Below are 14171 nucleotides of genomic sequence, written 5' to 3' on the forward strand. Positions count from 1 at the left end.
TGGGTATCATTTTTAATCGTATTGACCCAAAGAATAAAGAACACTTCATTTTAACGTAAATTGTACAGCGTGAAAACGAAACCTTAGAAAATTTGCTAAATTGCGGTTTTCTTTTTAATTTCCCCACACAAATAGTATTTTTTGGTTGAGCCATACATTTTATGGTAAAGTGAGTGATGGCATTACAACGGACAACTGGTTGTGCAAAAAACAAGCCCTCATCCTAGTCTGTGGATAAAAATATAAAAGTTATGATTTTTTTTGAAGGCGAGGAGGAAAAAACAAGCGTAAAAATAAAATTGGCTGAGTCCTTAAGGGGTTAATGGGTAATGTTGTCTGCATAAGCCCTGGTAGCATAAAAACAGCCATGTGGCCCAGAGTTGGGAAGAGAATAAAAAATTACTTCTGAGCAATGGTGGCACCACCAGGTTAGGTTTGGGTTCTTCTCTGTATTTCCAATTCTATAGGCTCAGAAATCTCTTTATGTAATAGAGAATTAGTGACTGGGCCAATTTCATTTGTTACATTATAGTATGGAGAAGGGTTTATGTATTTTATTCATGGTAATCATTTAAACTGGTCACTATGTTTTGAGTCGCTAAACCTCAAGCATGTCTCAGCATCTAAAGTTGTGTCCTAAAACTGGCTATATGACCTGCACCTGTTCCCACAGCTTCTAACATTTACTTTTGAATGGAAATTACTTTTGGACTAGTCTTCAGGGGCATCATGTGCAGCTGCATTAAGACATGCTGATGGAAGTGTCCCAAAATGTAGTGACAGGTTCCCTTAAGGATAGTGCAAAGTTGGTGATAAAAGTAAATTTTGTATTACTCAGTTGCCCTACCTCTTGGATGGAGATGTTAAATTGACTCAAAGTAACACAATTCTGCGCTACATTTCCCGCAAGCATGGATTGTGTAAGTATTGAATTTTAGTTTATTAAATGTAGATTTAGGACATTTAATGGCAGTGCCTTTTTCATGTAAATTTCCTTCAGCCTTGGACATAATGGACAACCAAAATAAGTTGTGATCTGAGTGGTAACTGTGTTGTGAGCTGCTGCATTGGCTTTGCATAATTAGATCCAAGAAGGTAGAATCGCATGTGAGGCTTTGGTTAATAAATGATTCTATTTTGGCTCAGGAAGCTTGTATCCGCTTCCAGCCCAATACCTACACCACAAAATTTTAAAAGGGGTATTTCAGTGTGATCTAAAAATGTATATATTGCTAGTGCTATAGAGAAACAAGAAAAAAAAAAAACTATGCTTACCTAGCGATAGGAAACTATATAGATTTTTCTTTTGTCAGACTCTGCAATAAAATTATTTTTAATTTTTTTTTTTGCTCACGCTGTGTAATATTCCTTTAACCCCTTAAGGACCAAGGACGTACCGGTACGTCCTGGGTCCTTTGCCTATCTTTAACCCTTTAGACGCAGCGTTCAAAGTTGAACGCAGTGTCTAAAGTGAAAGTAAACCATTGCCGGTTAGCTCAGGGAGCTGTTCGGGATCGCCGCGGTGAAATTGCGGCATCCCGAACAGCTGTAGGACAGCAGGAGGGTCCCCTTACCTGCTTCCTGTTCGAACGCTGAATGACTGCTCAGTGTCTTAGATCCAGGCATGAGCAGTCAAGCGGCAGAATCATTGATCAATGGTTTCCTATGAGAAACCATTGATCAGTGTGTGCAGTGTTATAGCCCCCTATGGGAGTTAAAACATTGCAAAGAAAAAGTGAAAGAAAAAAGTTAATAAAGATCATTTAACCCCTTCCCTAATAGAAGTTTGAATAAAAAAAAAAATTCCAAAGTCCAAAATAGTGTATTTTTGGTCACTTTTTATATCATGAAAAAATGTATAAAAAGCGATCAAAAGGTCTGAATTATACAAAAAATGGTACCGCTCTAAAAATCACGGCTCTAAAAATTTGCCCTCATACTGCCCCGTACGCGAAAAAATAAATTATAGGGGTCAGAAGATGACAATTTTAAACTATAAATTAAAAATTTCCTGCATGTAGTTATGATTTTTTTTCCAGAAGTACGACAAAATCCAACCTAATATAAGTAGGGTATCATATTAATCGTATGGACCTACTGAATAAAGAGAAGGTGCCATTTTTACCGAAAAATTTACTTTGTAGAAACGAAAGCCCCCAAAATTTACAAAATACTTTTTTTTTTTTTCCTTCAATTTTGTCGCACAATGATTGATTTATTTTTCCATTTCCTCGTAGATTTTTGGGTAAAATGACTGATGTCATTACAAAATAGAATTGGTGGCGCAAAAAATAAGCCATCATATGGATTTTTAGGTGCAAAATTGAGAACTAATTTTTTAAAGGCAAGGAGGAAAAATTAGAGTGCAAAAGCTGTAGAGCCATTTAAGAACTATTCATGTTTACTCTATTGCTGTCTTTTACAGGTGGTAATACTGAAAATGAAGAGACTTTTGTATCGCTGTTTGAAAATGAAACAATGGATTTCAGAATGCAGATTGCTTCTCTTGCATACAATTCTCAGTTTGTAAGTGAAACTTAATTTGGACAGGACTGTTTCTCCTTTATACAAAAGACTCTAGCTTTGGTTTTTATAGACACATACATTTACATCAATAATTATGGACCTGTGACAGAATGAACATGGAATCTATACACTAAAACAGCATCTAAATACTTCTGATAGTAAACCAAGATTTCTATTATTGGAAATCTGGGGAAATGTAAACGCTAAAGCACCACTGATTTTTGAGAGCCTTGTTTTGTATATGTACCTAATGATCAAAATATTGGAAAACAGTCAAATATCCTGTGTCTGATGTTAAGCTATTTTTAACTATTTCATAATTAATGCTTGCCAGTGCTGCAAATATATAGAAATGATCCATTATCTTTAATTCTCAGGAACAGCTGAAGGGACCATATCTGGAAAAGCTACAAACTGTTTTGGCAAGATACTCTAGATTTTTGGGGGAAAGACAATGGTTTGTTGGGGACAAGGTAAATATGTAGTAGTGTGTTTTTATATACACTGTAGATGCTATTTTTATAATGCATAGTCCTACCCTTCCATTCAGTTTATAAATCTCTAATTTCATAATCAATGTAGATGCTAGAATACCTATATAACATATCTATCCCCAGTTTAATATGCTGTATTCATCTTTCATAATCATCATCTTTCTCAAAGCTCACACTTGCAGATTTTCTGGTATATGATGCCCTGGATTCGAACAAAATTTTGGATCCTACATGCCTCCAAAATTTCAAAAACTTACAGGACTTTCTGACACGTTTTGAGGTAAATGTGTTTTTTTTTTTTTTAATTTATTTTTTTTTTTTTTAAAGGAAGATTTTTGTGAACATTTATGGAACTTCAGTCATAGTTTTGGGAATCTACTGCATTCATTCATTAGATCCGAGCTCTATTTGTACCTTCTGCTGTAGGCAGGGTGTATCAGTAGCAGTGTTTTTGCAGCCACAGGGGCCTAGTAAAGGCCTCAGGCTGCCTTGACAACAGAACGGCTCCCTTCAATAGCTCCCAGGCGTGAAATAATCCAATAAAACTTAGCTTTTAATAGTGCATATTAAAACCAAAAAAAGGATAGCCACGTGGTGGCAAGTGACATGTCACTCATAAAAAAAGGAGGGTGAAACGCTGACACGTTTTGAGCTGTCGCTCTTAGTCATGGCCATGTCACTTGCCACCACGTGGCTATCCTTTTTTTGATTTTAATATGCACTATTAAAAGCTAAGTTTTATTGGATTATTTCACACCTGGGAGCTGGATCCTTTCCTTTGTCTTCTCAACTATATGCTACAAGGAGTGGCGGCTCCTTGCATCCGAGCTCCGGGACTATTACCAGATGCATACTACATATGGACTTTATGGTGAGCTGATCTAAACTCTTCCATGTTTCCTCCCTTAGCATTACAGGGAGCTAATATAAACCACTGCACCACCAGCAGTATTTAAATGGTTAAGATGCCTGCATTGGAAATCTTTAATTCTAGGTTATAAGTCTCAAGTCCCAAGCCCGATCAACAGAAAGGAGTTAAAAGTATTCAAAAACATATGCAGAAAGACAAATGCCTGGCACTTCGGGAATGGATAGACTGTCCCTTCTAAACAGCATACACAACAGGGTGGAAATGATTATACAACTGATCACTGGTGGTGCACGGCACTCAGGAATAGAGCATATGCATTGTCACAATGTCGGATAATAAAGAATGAATCAGAAGGTACATAGGTCAGTATTGCAAAGAGCACCTCCATGGAGGCACACTCTGCAATACTGACCTATGTACCTGCTGATTCATTGTGAATAAAGATGTCTGAATATGACCAGTGATTTTGGCACAATCTTTATTCTGACAATTTGTGTGTGCAAGCCAAATTGGTGTCAATGAAAGCTACAAATCTACCTGCAAAAAACTCCTACAGCTACTTTAATTAAAGCAAACCTGTTGTTAACATAAACTTTTTATATAATGTAGATAATACCATTAAAATGTGTATATTTTTGTCCCTGCAGCTATTGCCTGTGTGACTATGAGAAGTCCGAATACAGGAAGTGAGGGTGGACAAGTAGGACAGTGTGCACTGAGGCTCTGTAACATGCTCCTGGCTCACACAGCTGCCTGATTGACAAGCCAGGAGCCTGCTCAGAGACCTGCTTGTTCTGCCCTCACTTCATGTATTTGGACTTCTCATAGAGACACACAGGCAATAGCTGCAGGGACAGCATTTTTTTTCACCCAAAAATATAAATTTTTTTTTTTTTTTTTTTGTCAATGCATATTACAAATACAAAATGTAGATAATATATGTATATCAAAAGTATTTAACGACAGGTACACTTTAAAGGTAAGTGAGTAATGAAACTTGTAATATTTTTAACTTAAAGACCTCTATCAAGGCTCCTTTTGAACTCTTTCAAGGAGTTCAGGATGACAAGTTCCTCTGGCAGAAAGCTCCAAAGTAGAGATGAGCGAAGTTACAGTGACTCGATTCGTAACGAACTTTGTGGCTCGGCGGTTGCTGACTTTAGCCTGCATGAATTAGTTCAGCTTTCAGGTGCTCCGGTGGGTTGGAAAAGGTGGATACAGTTCTAGGAGACTCTCCTAGGACTGTATCCACCTTTTTCAGCCCACCAGGGAACCTGAAAGCTGAACTAATTTATATAGGCTAAAGTAAGCAACCGCCGAGCCGCGAAGTTTGTGACCAATCGAATCACTAACTTCGTTCATCTCTACTCCAAAGTAGGGACCGACCGATTATCGGTATGGCCGATATTATCGGCCGATAATCACGATTTTGGCCATTATCGGTATCGGCAATTACCTTGCGGATAATGAACCGCCCGCCGACCCACCGCACCGCACCCTTCACCGTTGTGCTGGGCGGTATACCGGTATGGATTTTTGCCCATACCGCTATACCGGTCGGGCCCCTCCCCCACCCTCAGAGTCAATAAATAAAATAAAACTTACCCGTAATGGGGGTAGTCCGGGCCATCCATCCTTCCTTCCTGTAGTGTCCGGCGGCATTCCGGGTGGAGGGTGAACCGGTCCGGGTCATCTTCTCCGGGCAGGCTCCGGCCTAGTACGCTGCATAGACGCTGCTATGCCATGACGTCGGGTGCGTCGCTGCGCACGGGCGTCTATGCAGCGTACTAGGCTGGAGCATGCCCGGAGTGGAGATGACCCCCGGAGAAGGACAGCCCGGACCGGTTCACCCTCCACCCGGAATGCCACCGGACGCTACAGGAAGGAAGGCCCGGACCACCCTGACAGGTAGGGGGAGAGAAGCAGGTGGCGGCGGCGGCCTATGGCACCGCAAAAGCCACTGCAGTGCATTGATTTAAAGCGCCCGCTATAAATCAATGTTCTGCAGCGGTGTATCTATATAAGTTATCGGCTATCGGCCCTAAAAAAACAATATCGGTCGATCCCTACTCCAAAGTCTCACTGTTTTTATAGCAAATAATCTTTAAGATTTAGGGGATGCACCCTTGTTATAGATGAAGTATTGACTTTAAATAGTTCCTGGGAAAGATCTTTTTATGACCTTTTTGATCATATTATATAACTGACCTCTTCATAAAAGCTTTTTAATATATTAGACCTGGGTGAAGCTGTGGATGATTCATGCTTTCTCACACAAATGGTTATTGCATAAAATGAGGATGCTGAGACTAGGGGAGGATATATGTAAATGGATTAGCAACTGGCTCAATGATGGGAAGCAGAGGGTGGGTATCAATGGAACTTACTCTGGTTGGGTCTGAGTTACAAGTGGGGTACAGCAGGGGTCAGTACTGGGTCCACTTCTTTTCATTGTTTATTAATAACCTTGTAAAGGGATTAGGCAGTGTTTACTTGTTGTGATACTGTAGCCAATGAGAAACCAGTGATCAATGTGAAAGATCAGTGTGTGCAGTGTTATAGGTACCTATGGGACCTATAACACTGCAAAAAAAAGTGAATAAAGATCATTTAACCCCTTCCCTATTAAAAGTTTGAATCACCCCCCTTTTCCCATATAAAAAAAACCTGTGTAAATAAAAATAAACATATATCGCCGCGTGCAGAAATGTCCGAATTACTAAAATATATCGTTAATTAAACCGCACGGTCAATGGTGTGTGCGCAAAAAAATTCAAAAGTCCAAAATAGTGCATTTTTGGTCACTTTTTATATCATGAAAAAATGAATAAAAAGCGATCAATAAGTCCTATCAATGCAAAAAGTGGTACCGTTAAAAACTTCACATCACGGCGCAAAAAATGAGCCCTCATACCGCTCCATATGCGAAAAAATAAACCTATAGGGGTCAGAAATGACAATTTTAACCCCTTAAGGACACAGGGCGTATCCATACGCCCCCGTTTCCAAGTCCTTAAGGACACAGGGCGTATGGATACGCCCTGCGCATTTCCGGCCGGATCCGGTGCCGGATGCCTGCTGAAATCGTTCAGCAGGCATCCCTGCATATCGCCCAGGGGGGTCATTATGTCCCCCCATGTCATTATGTCCCCCCATGTTGGCGATTGCCGCAGATCGCTGGACAATTCAGTCCAGCGATCTGCGGTGGATTCCGTGTCAATCGGGACTCCAGTGACCCGGAATTACTGGCTGATCTGGGCCGTCAGATGGCCCCGAACAGCCATAGCTAGCAGGGGTGAGGTGGCACTGGTGCCCCCTCACGATCGCCCTGATTCGTCGGTCGGTTTCCCGGCCGACCAATCGGGGCGCCTGCTGCGGGTGTCGCTCCCGCAACCCGCTCCGCCCCTCTTCCGGAGGACGTGAGCGGGAAGAAGACCCCCGGGTGCTGGGGACCCCGATCCCCGGCGTCCCTGTTGGGATCGGGGCCCCAGGAGCAACGGCGGCGGCGAGGGACTGACCTGCGCGGCGGCGGCGTGGATCTGCAGTTGGAGGTGAGTGACAGCCTCCTGCTGTTGCTTAGCAACAGCTCCCAGCTTGCAAAAAGGGCATGCTGGGAGCTGTAGTTATGCAACAGCAGGAGGCAGACCACCACAACTCCCAGCATTCCCTTATGGGCATGCTGGAACTTATAGTTTTGCAACAGCTGGAGGCACACTTTTTCTATGGAAAAGTGTACCTTCAGCTGTTTAACTACAACTCCCAGCTTGCACAATCAGCTAAAATGCATGCTGGGAGTTGTAGTGGTGCATCTGCTGGTTGCATAACTACAACTCCCAGCATGCCCGTTTGCTGTCGGTGACTGCTGAGAGTTGTAGTTTTGCAACAGCTGAAGGCACACTGAGTTAAGTAGCAAACCAGTGTGTCTCCAGCTGTTGCATAACTACAATCCCCAGCCAAAGTAGTATGCCTCCTGCGGTTGCATAACTACAAGACCCAGCATGCCCTTCCGCTGTCCGTACATGCTGGGGGTTGTAGCTTTGGCAACAGCTGAAGGCACACTGGTTGCAAAACATTGAGTTTGTTACCACTGATAGACCGTACATGCTGGGAGTTGTAGTTTTGCAACAGCTGGATGTTTCTCTACCCCCCCCCCAATGTGAACGTACAGGGTGCACTTACATGGGCGGAGGTTTACAGTAAGTATCCGGCTGCAAGTTTGAGCTGCGGCAGCTCAAACTGCCAGCGAGAAACTACTGTGAACCCCCGCCCGTGCGACTGTACCCTAAAAACACTACACTAACAAAAAATAAAATGTAAAAAACACTACAAATACACATACCCCTACACAGCCCCCCTCCCCAATAAAAATTTAAAACGTCTGGTACGCCGCTGTTTCCAAAACGGAGCCTCCAGCTGTTGGGAAACAACTACTCCCAGTATTGCCAGATAGCCACTGACTGTCCAGGCATGCTGGGAGTTTTACAACAGCTGGAGGCACCCTGTTTGCGAATCACTGGCGTAAAATACCCCTATGTCCACCTCTATGCAAGTCCCTAATTTAGGCCTCAAATGCGCATGGCGCTCTCACTTTGGAGCCCTGTCGTATTTCAAGGCAACAGTTTAGGGCCACATATGGGGTATGCTATGCTAAACGCTCTCACAAGCGTCATTGAGGGTGTTTCCTTGGACTCATCCCCAGAGTCTTCTAGCAGATGCAGGCGCTCCCCTCACAGGTGTCTCCCCTCTGCTCCAGCTTCCCGTGCGCGTCTCTTCCAGAGGACGCTCCTCTGGTCACCATTCTGGATCTCCAGATCAGCGTACCAGGTCAGAGGTGCCTTCTTCCAAGGCTACCTCCACTCGTTCCCACTCTCCTGAAGAACTTCCCGTTACTGGTTCTCTGCTCTTTGGTAAGCGCCTAGATGAAATTATCTCAGAGGCGACCAGGGGATAAAGTTCCTTACTACCACAGAATGAGGCTCGCAGTACTGCTTCCCGTTGCAAGTCGACCTCCTTTTGGTCCTTTGGTGCTAATAAGGGGGCCAGGCAGGCGCCTTTGCGGGACAAGAAGGCTTCCTCCTTCCAAACCCGTCCCTCCTGGAAATTGTACAACCGTTTCGGCCATTTTGCGGCCAAAGCGGGCACCCGCAAACCTACTTTTCTCGGGTGGGAGGTCGTCTGTTACTCTTCCGGGATGTCTGGGCCACACATGTTCAGGACTCCTGGATCAGGGACATGGTATCCAATGGTTACCGGATCGAGTTTGCCTGCCTTCCAAGGGATCGCTTTTTTCTGTCCCGGGCCCCTCGGTCCCTCTCTCTAGCGAAGGCTTTTTGAGGCGCACTACAGTCCCTTCTCATCCAGGGAGTAATTGTCCCGGTTCCTCCAAGGGAGCGTTTTCGAGGTTTTTACTCCAGATCCAAGATTGTGCGTACAGAACCCCCTTACTTGAGTACCACAAAGAGGTTGAAGCGCCTCAACCAGCATTTCTCCTTCGCTATTTCTGCATGGAGTCTCTCCGATCGGTCGTGGCGACCGTGGATTAAGGAAAGTTTCTTTCTCCAGTGGACATCAAGGATGCCTACCTCATGTTCTGATTTTCCCAGGACACCAGCGGTACCTCCGCCTTGCTGTTCCGGAAGGCCATTTTCAGTTTGTGGCTCTCCCCCTCGGCCTGGCCACTGCTCCAAGGGCCTTCACCAAGGTCCTGGCGCCAGGGATCGGCCTCCTACGGACCAGAGGTGTCTCGGTGATTCCTTATTTGGACGTACTCCTGATCAAGGCACCGACCAGAGCCCAGAATCTAGAGTCTCTCCCTCACCCTTCAGGCCTTTTCTCGCTTTGGCTGGATGGTCAATCAGAAGTCGTCCAACCTCTCTCCTACCCAGTCCCTGATATTTTTGGGACTCCCGTTAGACATGGCTGACTCTCTCTTGTCGGGGGTTCAAACACTTCGGTACCCCGCCCAGGTTTCCATTCGCTTTTGCATGGAAGTCCTGGGTCGGATGGTGGCTGCCATGGAGGGCGTTCTGTTCGCTCATTTTCATTTCTGGCCCCTTCAACTGGCGATTTCTTTCCCGGTGGGACAGGTCTCCCTTGTCTCTCGACAAGTGGCTTCGCTCCCCCCTACTTCAGGGGCAGTCCTTTCTGCCCCTCCACTGGCAGGTCATTCCGACGGATGCCAGCCCCCCCCCCCCCCCAGTCAATGTATTGGAGCTGAAGGCAATCTATCTCTGCCTGTTACACAACATAGTTATCATTATTGCACTTTTACAATATATATACTGTTCTGGGCAAATGCCTTAGACCTATGGACTCAAATAGATCTTGGCGTTTTTACTGCAGACAGGTTAATAAAGCATAATGTCCATAATGATCAGATATATTATCTTTCATATGTTTTTATTTAAACAATCTTCACGGTATTTTCATATATGCATGTATTCAGACATGTAAATGGCATTTTATTCACTGTGCAAGATGTAAACAAAAAAAACGGCATACCTCGGTCAGGTGAAGAGAGACAAGAGTACAAACCTGCCGCGCTACGTTTCAGGGGCACGCACCCTTAGTCATGCGCGATTACTAAGAGGGCGTGCCCCTGAAACGTAGCGCGGTAGGTTTGTACTCGTGTCTCTCCACCTGACCGAGGTATGCTGTTTTTTACATCTTGCACAGTGAATAAATGGCATTTACATGTCTGAATATGTGCATATATTAAAATACAGTGAAGATTGTTTAAATAAACGTATGAAAGCTGACATATCTGAACATTAGTATGGACATTATGCTTTATTAAAGGGTACATATCAAAAAAACTTTTACTATAGTGTAGATCAAGCCTTAATGAATATCTTTCTAATTGGTTTGTATTCATTTTGCATCCTTATTTATTAATTTACCATTCAAAAAGTGACCACTAGGGGTCTTGCCAGCAAGCCTATGTACGGATTTCGGACTCATACTGGCATGAGCCCAAAATCAGACTGCAGGCAAGACACAGGCCAGCTCAGCGCTGCTCCCCGCCTGTCAATGCGGGAACAAGTGCTGTGCTCGTTCATCAGCAGGGTGTGCTCCTGACTCGGCCAGCCGCATCCTCAGGCTCTGCCCCCTGACAAGGAGAGCCTGCCCATGCTGGCCCTGAGTCAGTGGAGTGCTGTTCTTCTTACTGGAAGGATCGTGTCTGCCTTCTGAGCCCCGGCAGGCATCTGGTGACGTTGCGCCTGCTGTGACATGCCCACTTCCTCCCCTGGCACAGGGCAGCCTACTGAGCTATGACGAGAGAAGACCTCAATAAAAAGGTATTTTATAGGGGGTTTTGAATGAAAAAACGGACAGGGATAGATTTAGAGTTGGGACAGATGGGGATGGGGAATTGGAGAGTTAGGATGATGATAGGTACTCTTTAACCTCTCTGCAATAAGAACGCCATGATCTATTGAGTACATACATTCAAGCCAGCCCCGTGATTGATGTCTGCAGAGCTGCTGTTGTCTCCTGGGAAATGAGCGATCTTATGAGTAGTGCATATGTCTGTAATATGCCGCTTCTCGGCCTTTTGGCAAAGATCAAGTGTAGTATCTGTTCTAATCAGTTTCATGCTGGTGGCAGGCGACGCCAGTGTTGAGCTGGTGGGGATGGGTGCTGCATGGTAGGGAGCAGGTGTCGGGGCTGGTTCTGAGGAATCAGCCTGACGGCTGCCCCGATGTGACCTGTTTCCTCCAGGTCTCACCATGAGGCTTAGAGGGTCTAGAGCCGAGGTACTTTTGTGCCTCGGGGAGTGGTGATCCCGAGGTGCCGAAACTCGCTGGGTGTACTGGCTCACTGAGTGGAAGCACGGGCACCATAAGCTCTTTTTGCACTCGCACCTTTTTGCACTCGCCTCTTGATTCCGGGCCTTCTGGCTAGGATCAGAGAAATTTTTATAGATCCAGCTGGATGTCCGGGCAGTATATCTGCACTTATTTATTTATTTATTTGTCTCACTGTGTCACTTTTTGCGTGTTGTGTGTCCACTGGATTTGTCAGGATGCGGTAGCCGTTCTGGGTGTCCCTCCTGGTTGTCTAGGGGAGGTGTGTGTGGCCATTAGGTTCCGCACCTCCCTGCAAACACCCCGGGTACTCCTGCTTTGGCAGGGTGCCTACTGTTATCGGCTCTGGGGGCAGATAACTTGGCTAACCCAAGGGGGATGCCGGGAGCATTTGTGGTCCCTTAGTAGCTTCGGCGAAAAGGGACATCGAACCTGGAACCTCGCAGGTGCCTTTTGGTCCGGAGGCGAAGGGTAAGGTTTGTTGGGGGGCGCCTCTCCCTTTGGAGAAGGGCTTGCGATATGCCGCATCCTCTGTGCACTTTTTTTTTTTTTTTAGTGTAACACGTTTGCACTTTTTCTTGTACTTTGGGTGATTCGAGAGCACGTTCCTCTGCTCTTAAAAAAAATAAAAAAAAACAAGCGCATATGTCTGTAATGTTTGATAGAATGTATACAGTATGTGCCAAGGAATATGGTGGCGCTATATAAATATTATGATTGATTATTGGCCACAGCACTCTGTGCTGAGTGTACAGATACTTAATTGGGGACACGTCTAGCCGGAATTAGGAGCAAGCATTGGGTTATTTTTTATGTTTGTTTTTTTTTGTTGCCGTACAGTTTATTAATTTTAGGAATTTTTTTTTTTTTATATAAATTTTGACTTTTTTTTTTTTTTTTTTTTTTTTTTTCAGGCTCTCCCTGCTATTGCTGCATACTTGAAAACACCCCGTTGTAAGAGAATTCCTGTTAACGGCAGAGAAGCATTTTGGTCTAACAAATGATCCTGCACAATAGTTTTTCATTGACAGATGTGCAGCCATGTGAACGATGGTTATTTGTGTAAAGGACAAACTTTAAAAATTCTGTTTGTAAATTCCTCATCTGAGCTGCTGTTTCCCCTGGTCCCACCAACTTTTAAAACCTTTATATGAGCTGGAGCCTTCCACTTGGTCTCCTTGGTAACTGTGACAGCGGTACACCCAGTGCTGTAGGAATGTAATAGTACTGGGTTTTAACTGATATGGTTACCAAGGAGACAAAGTGGGAGATTCCAGCTCATATCTTGTTTTAAAAGCTAGTTGGACCAGGGAAAGTGGCAGCTCAGATGAGGAATTTAGACAGGTTTTTATTTTATTTATAACTCCACCAATAACATATGCAAAATCAGAGTAACATGGCACTAGAGATGAGCGAACTTACAGTAAATTTGATTCCTCGCGAACTTCTCGGCTCGGCAGTTGATGACTTAACCTGCATAAATGAGTTCAGCTTTCAGGTGCTCCGGTGGGCTGGAAAAGGTGGATAAAGTCCTAGGAAAGATTCTCCTAGGACTGTATCCACCTTTTCCAGCCCACGGGAGAACCTGACGAATCGAATTTACTGTAAGTTCCCTCATCTCTACATGGCACCACTGAAATAGACAATCAAGGAGATCCGTGCCCAGCCAACACCAAAACAGTAGACATAAACACATACAGAACACACACACACACCCCCGGAGTTACCCACCACTTCCCAGTCCATGATAGAGTCAATCATATTGCCCAAGAGAACTGACCCATTCCATGACTACCATGACTACCAACTCTCCTATCATTAGCCAGGGCATACAGACAATAGGGGAGATTTATCAAAACCAATGTAGAGTAAAAGTTGACCAGTTGCCTATCAATCAGCTTGCTTCTTTCATTTTTTAAAAGGCTTATGAAAAATGAAAGAAGCAATCTGATTGGTTGCTATGGGCAACTGGTCAACTTTTTCTTTACTTGGGTATTGATAAATCTCCTCCAAAATGTATAAAGTTTGTCCTTTACACAAATGACTATGTGCTCATGACTGGTCATAAATTGGCTTATCCAATTTACAGTAGAGAAGTGTTAGAGACCAAGTTTATGGCAACTCTTCTGATGATTTGAAGTCAGAAACTTTCATCATCCACTGTATGTGAGAACTTGCAGGCTAGAGAAGAGAAATTGAGCAATGTTCCTAATAAAGCCATTCTAAAAATGTATTTTTTTTTGTAAAATATTTTGTGATCTAAAGTTCAGCCTATATGCTTTTTGTATAACAATTTTCCACTGCTTAGGTTAAAGAGGTTATCTGGGATATCCAAAAACTTTTAATTAGTAAGTTGCTGGCCTGCCCTTTCCCTTACTTATTAAATATAAGTGTCCAGTTTTTTTTGCCTGATGGCTCTGGCTTGCTGTTGAGTCAGGGGCTGCTGTCAGTGATGATTCGTCTGCTCAGCTG

At 44.0% G+C, this 14171-nt stretch overlaps 1 protein-coding gene and 1 pseudogene across 1 annotated transcript in view; both read left to right on the forward strand.

Moving 5' to 3' along the window:
* LOC130356396 (glutathione S-transferase Mu 4-like) overlaps window positions 1–13932 on the forward strand; it is a 30718-nt gene extending 16786 nt beyond the window's left edge. Inside the window, exons 4-8 of the mRNA XM_056557897.1 lie at window positions 839–920; window positions 2426–2526; window positions 2904–2999; window positions 3190–3300; window positions 12614–13932. Of these exons, the coding sequence (XP_056413872.1) occupies window positions 839–920; window positions 2426–2526; window positions 2904–2999; window positions 3190–3300; window positions 12614–12703 (480 nt within the window). The 3' untranslated portion in view covers window positions 12704–13932. The remainder of the gene's footprint in view (window positions 1–838; window positions 921–2425; window positions 2527–2903; window positions 3000–3189; window positions 3301–12613) is intronic.
* LOC130359930 (U2 spliceosomal RNA) lies at window positions 11431–11521 on the forward strand (annotated as a pseudogene).
* Window positions 13933–14171: the final 239 nt, after the last annotated feature.

This window comes from Hyla sarda, chromosome 2, assembly GCF_029499605.1.
Source record: "Hyla sarda isolate aHylSar1 chromosome 2, aHylSar1.hap1, whole genome shotgun sequence".
Lineage (NCBI taxonomy): Eukaryota > Metazoa > Chordata > Amphibia > Anura > Hylidae > Hyla > Hyla sarda.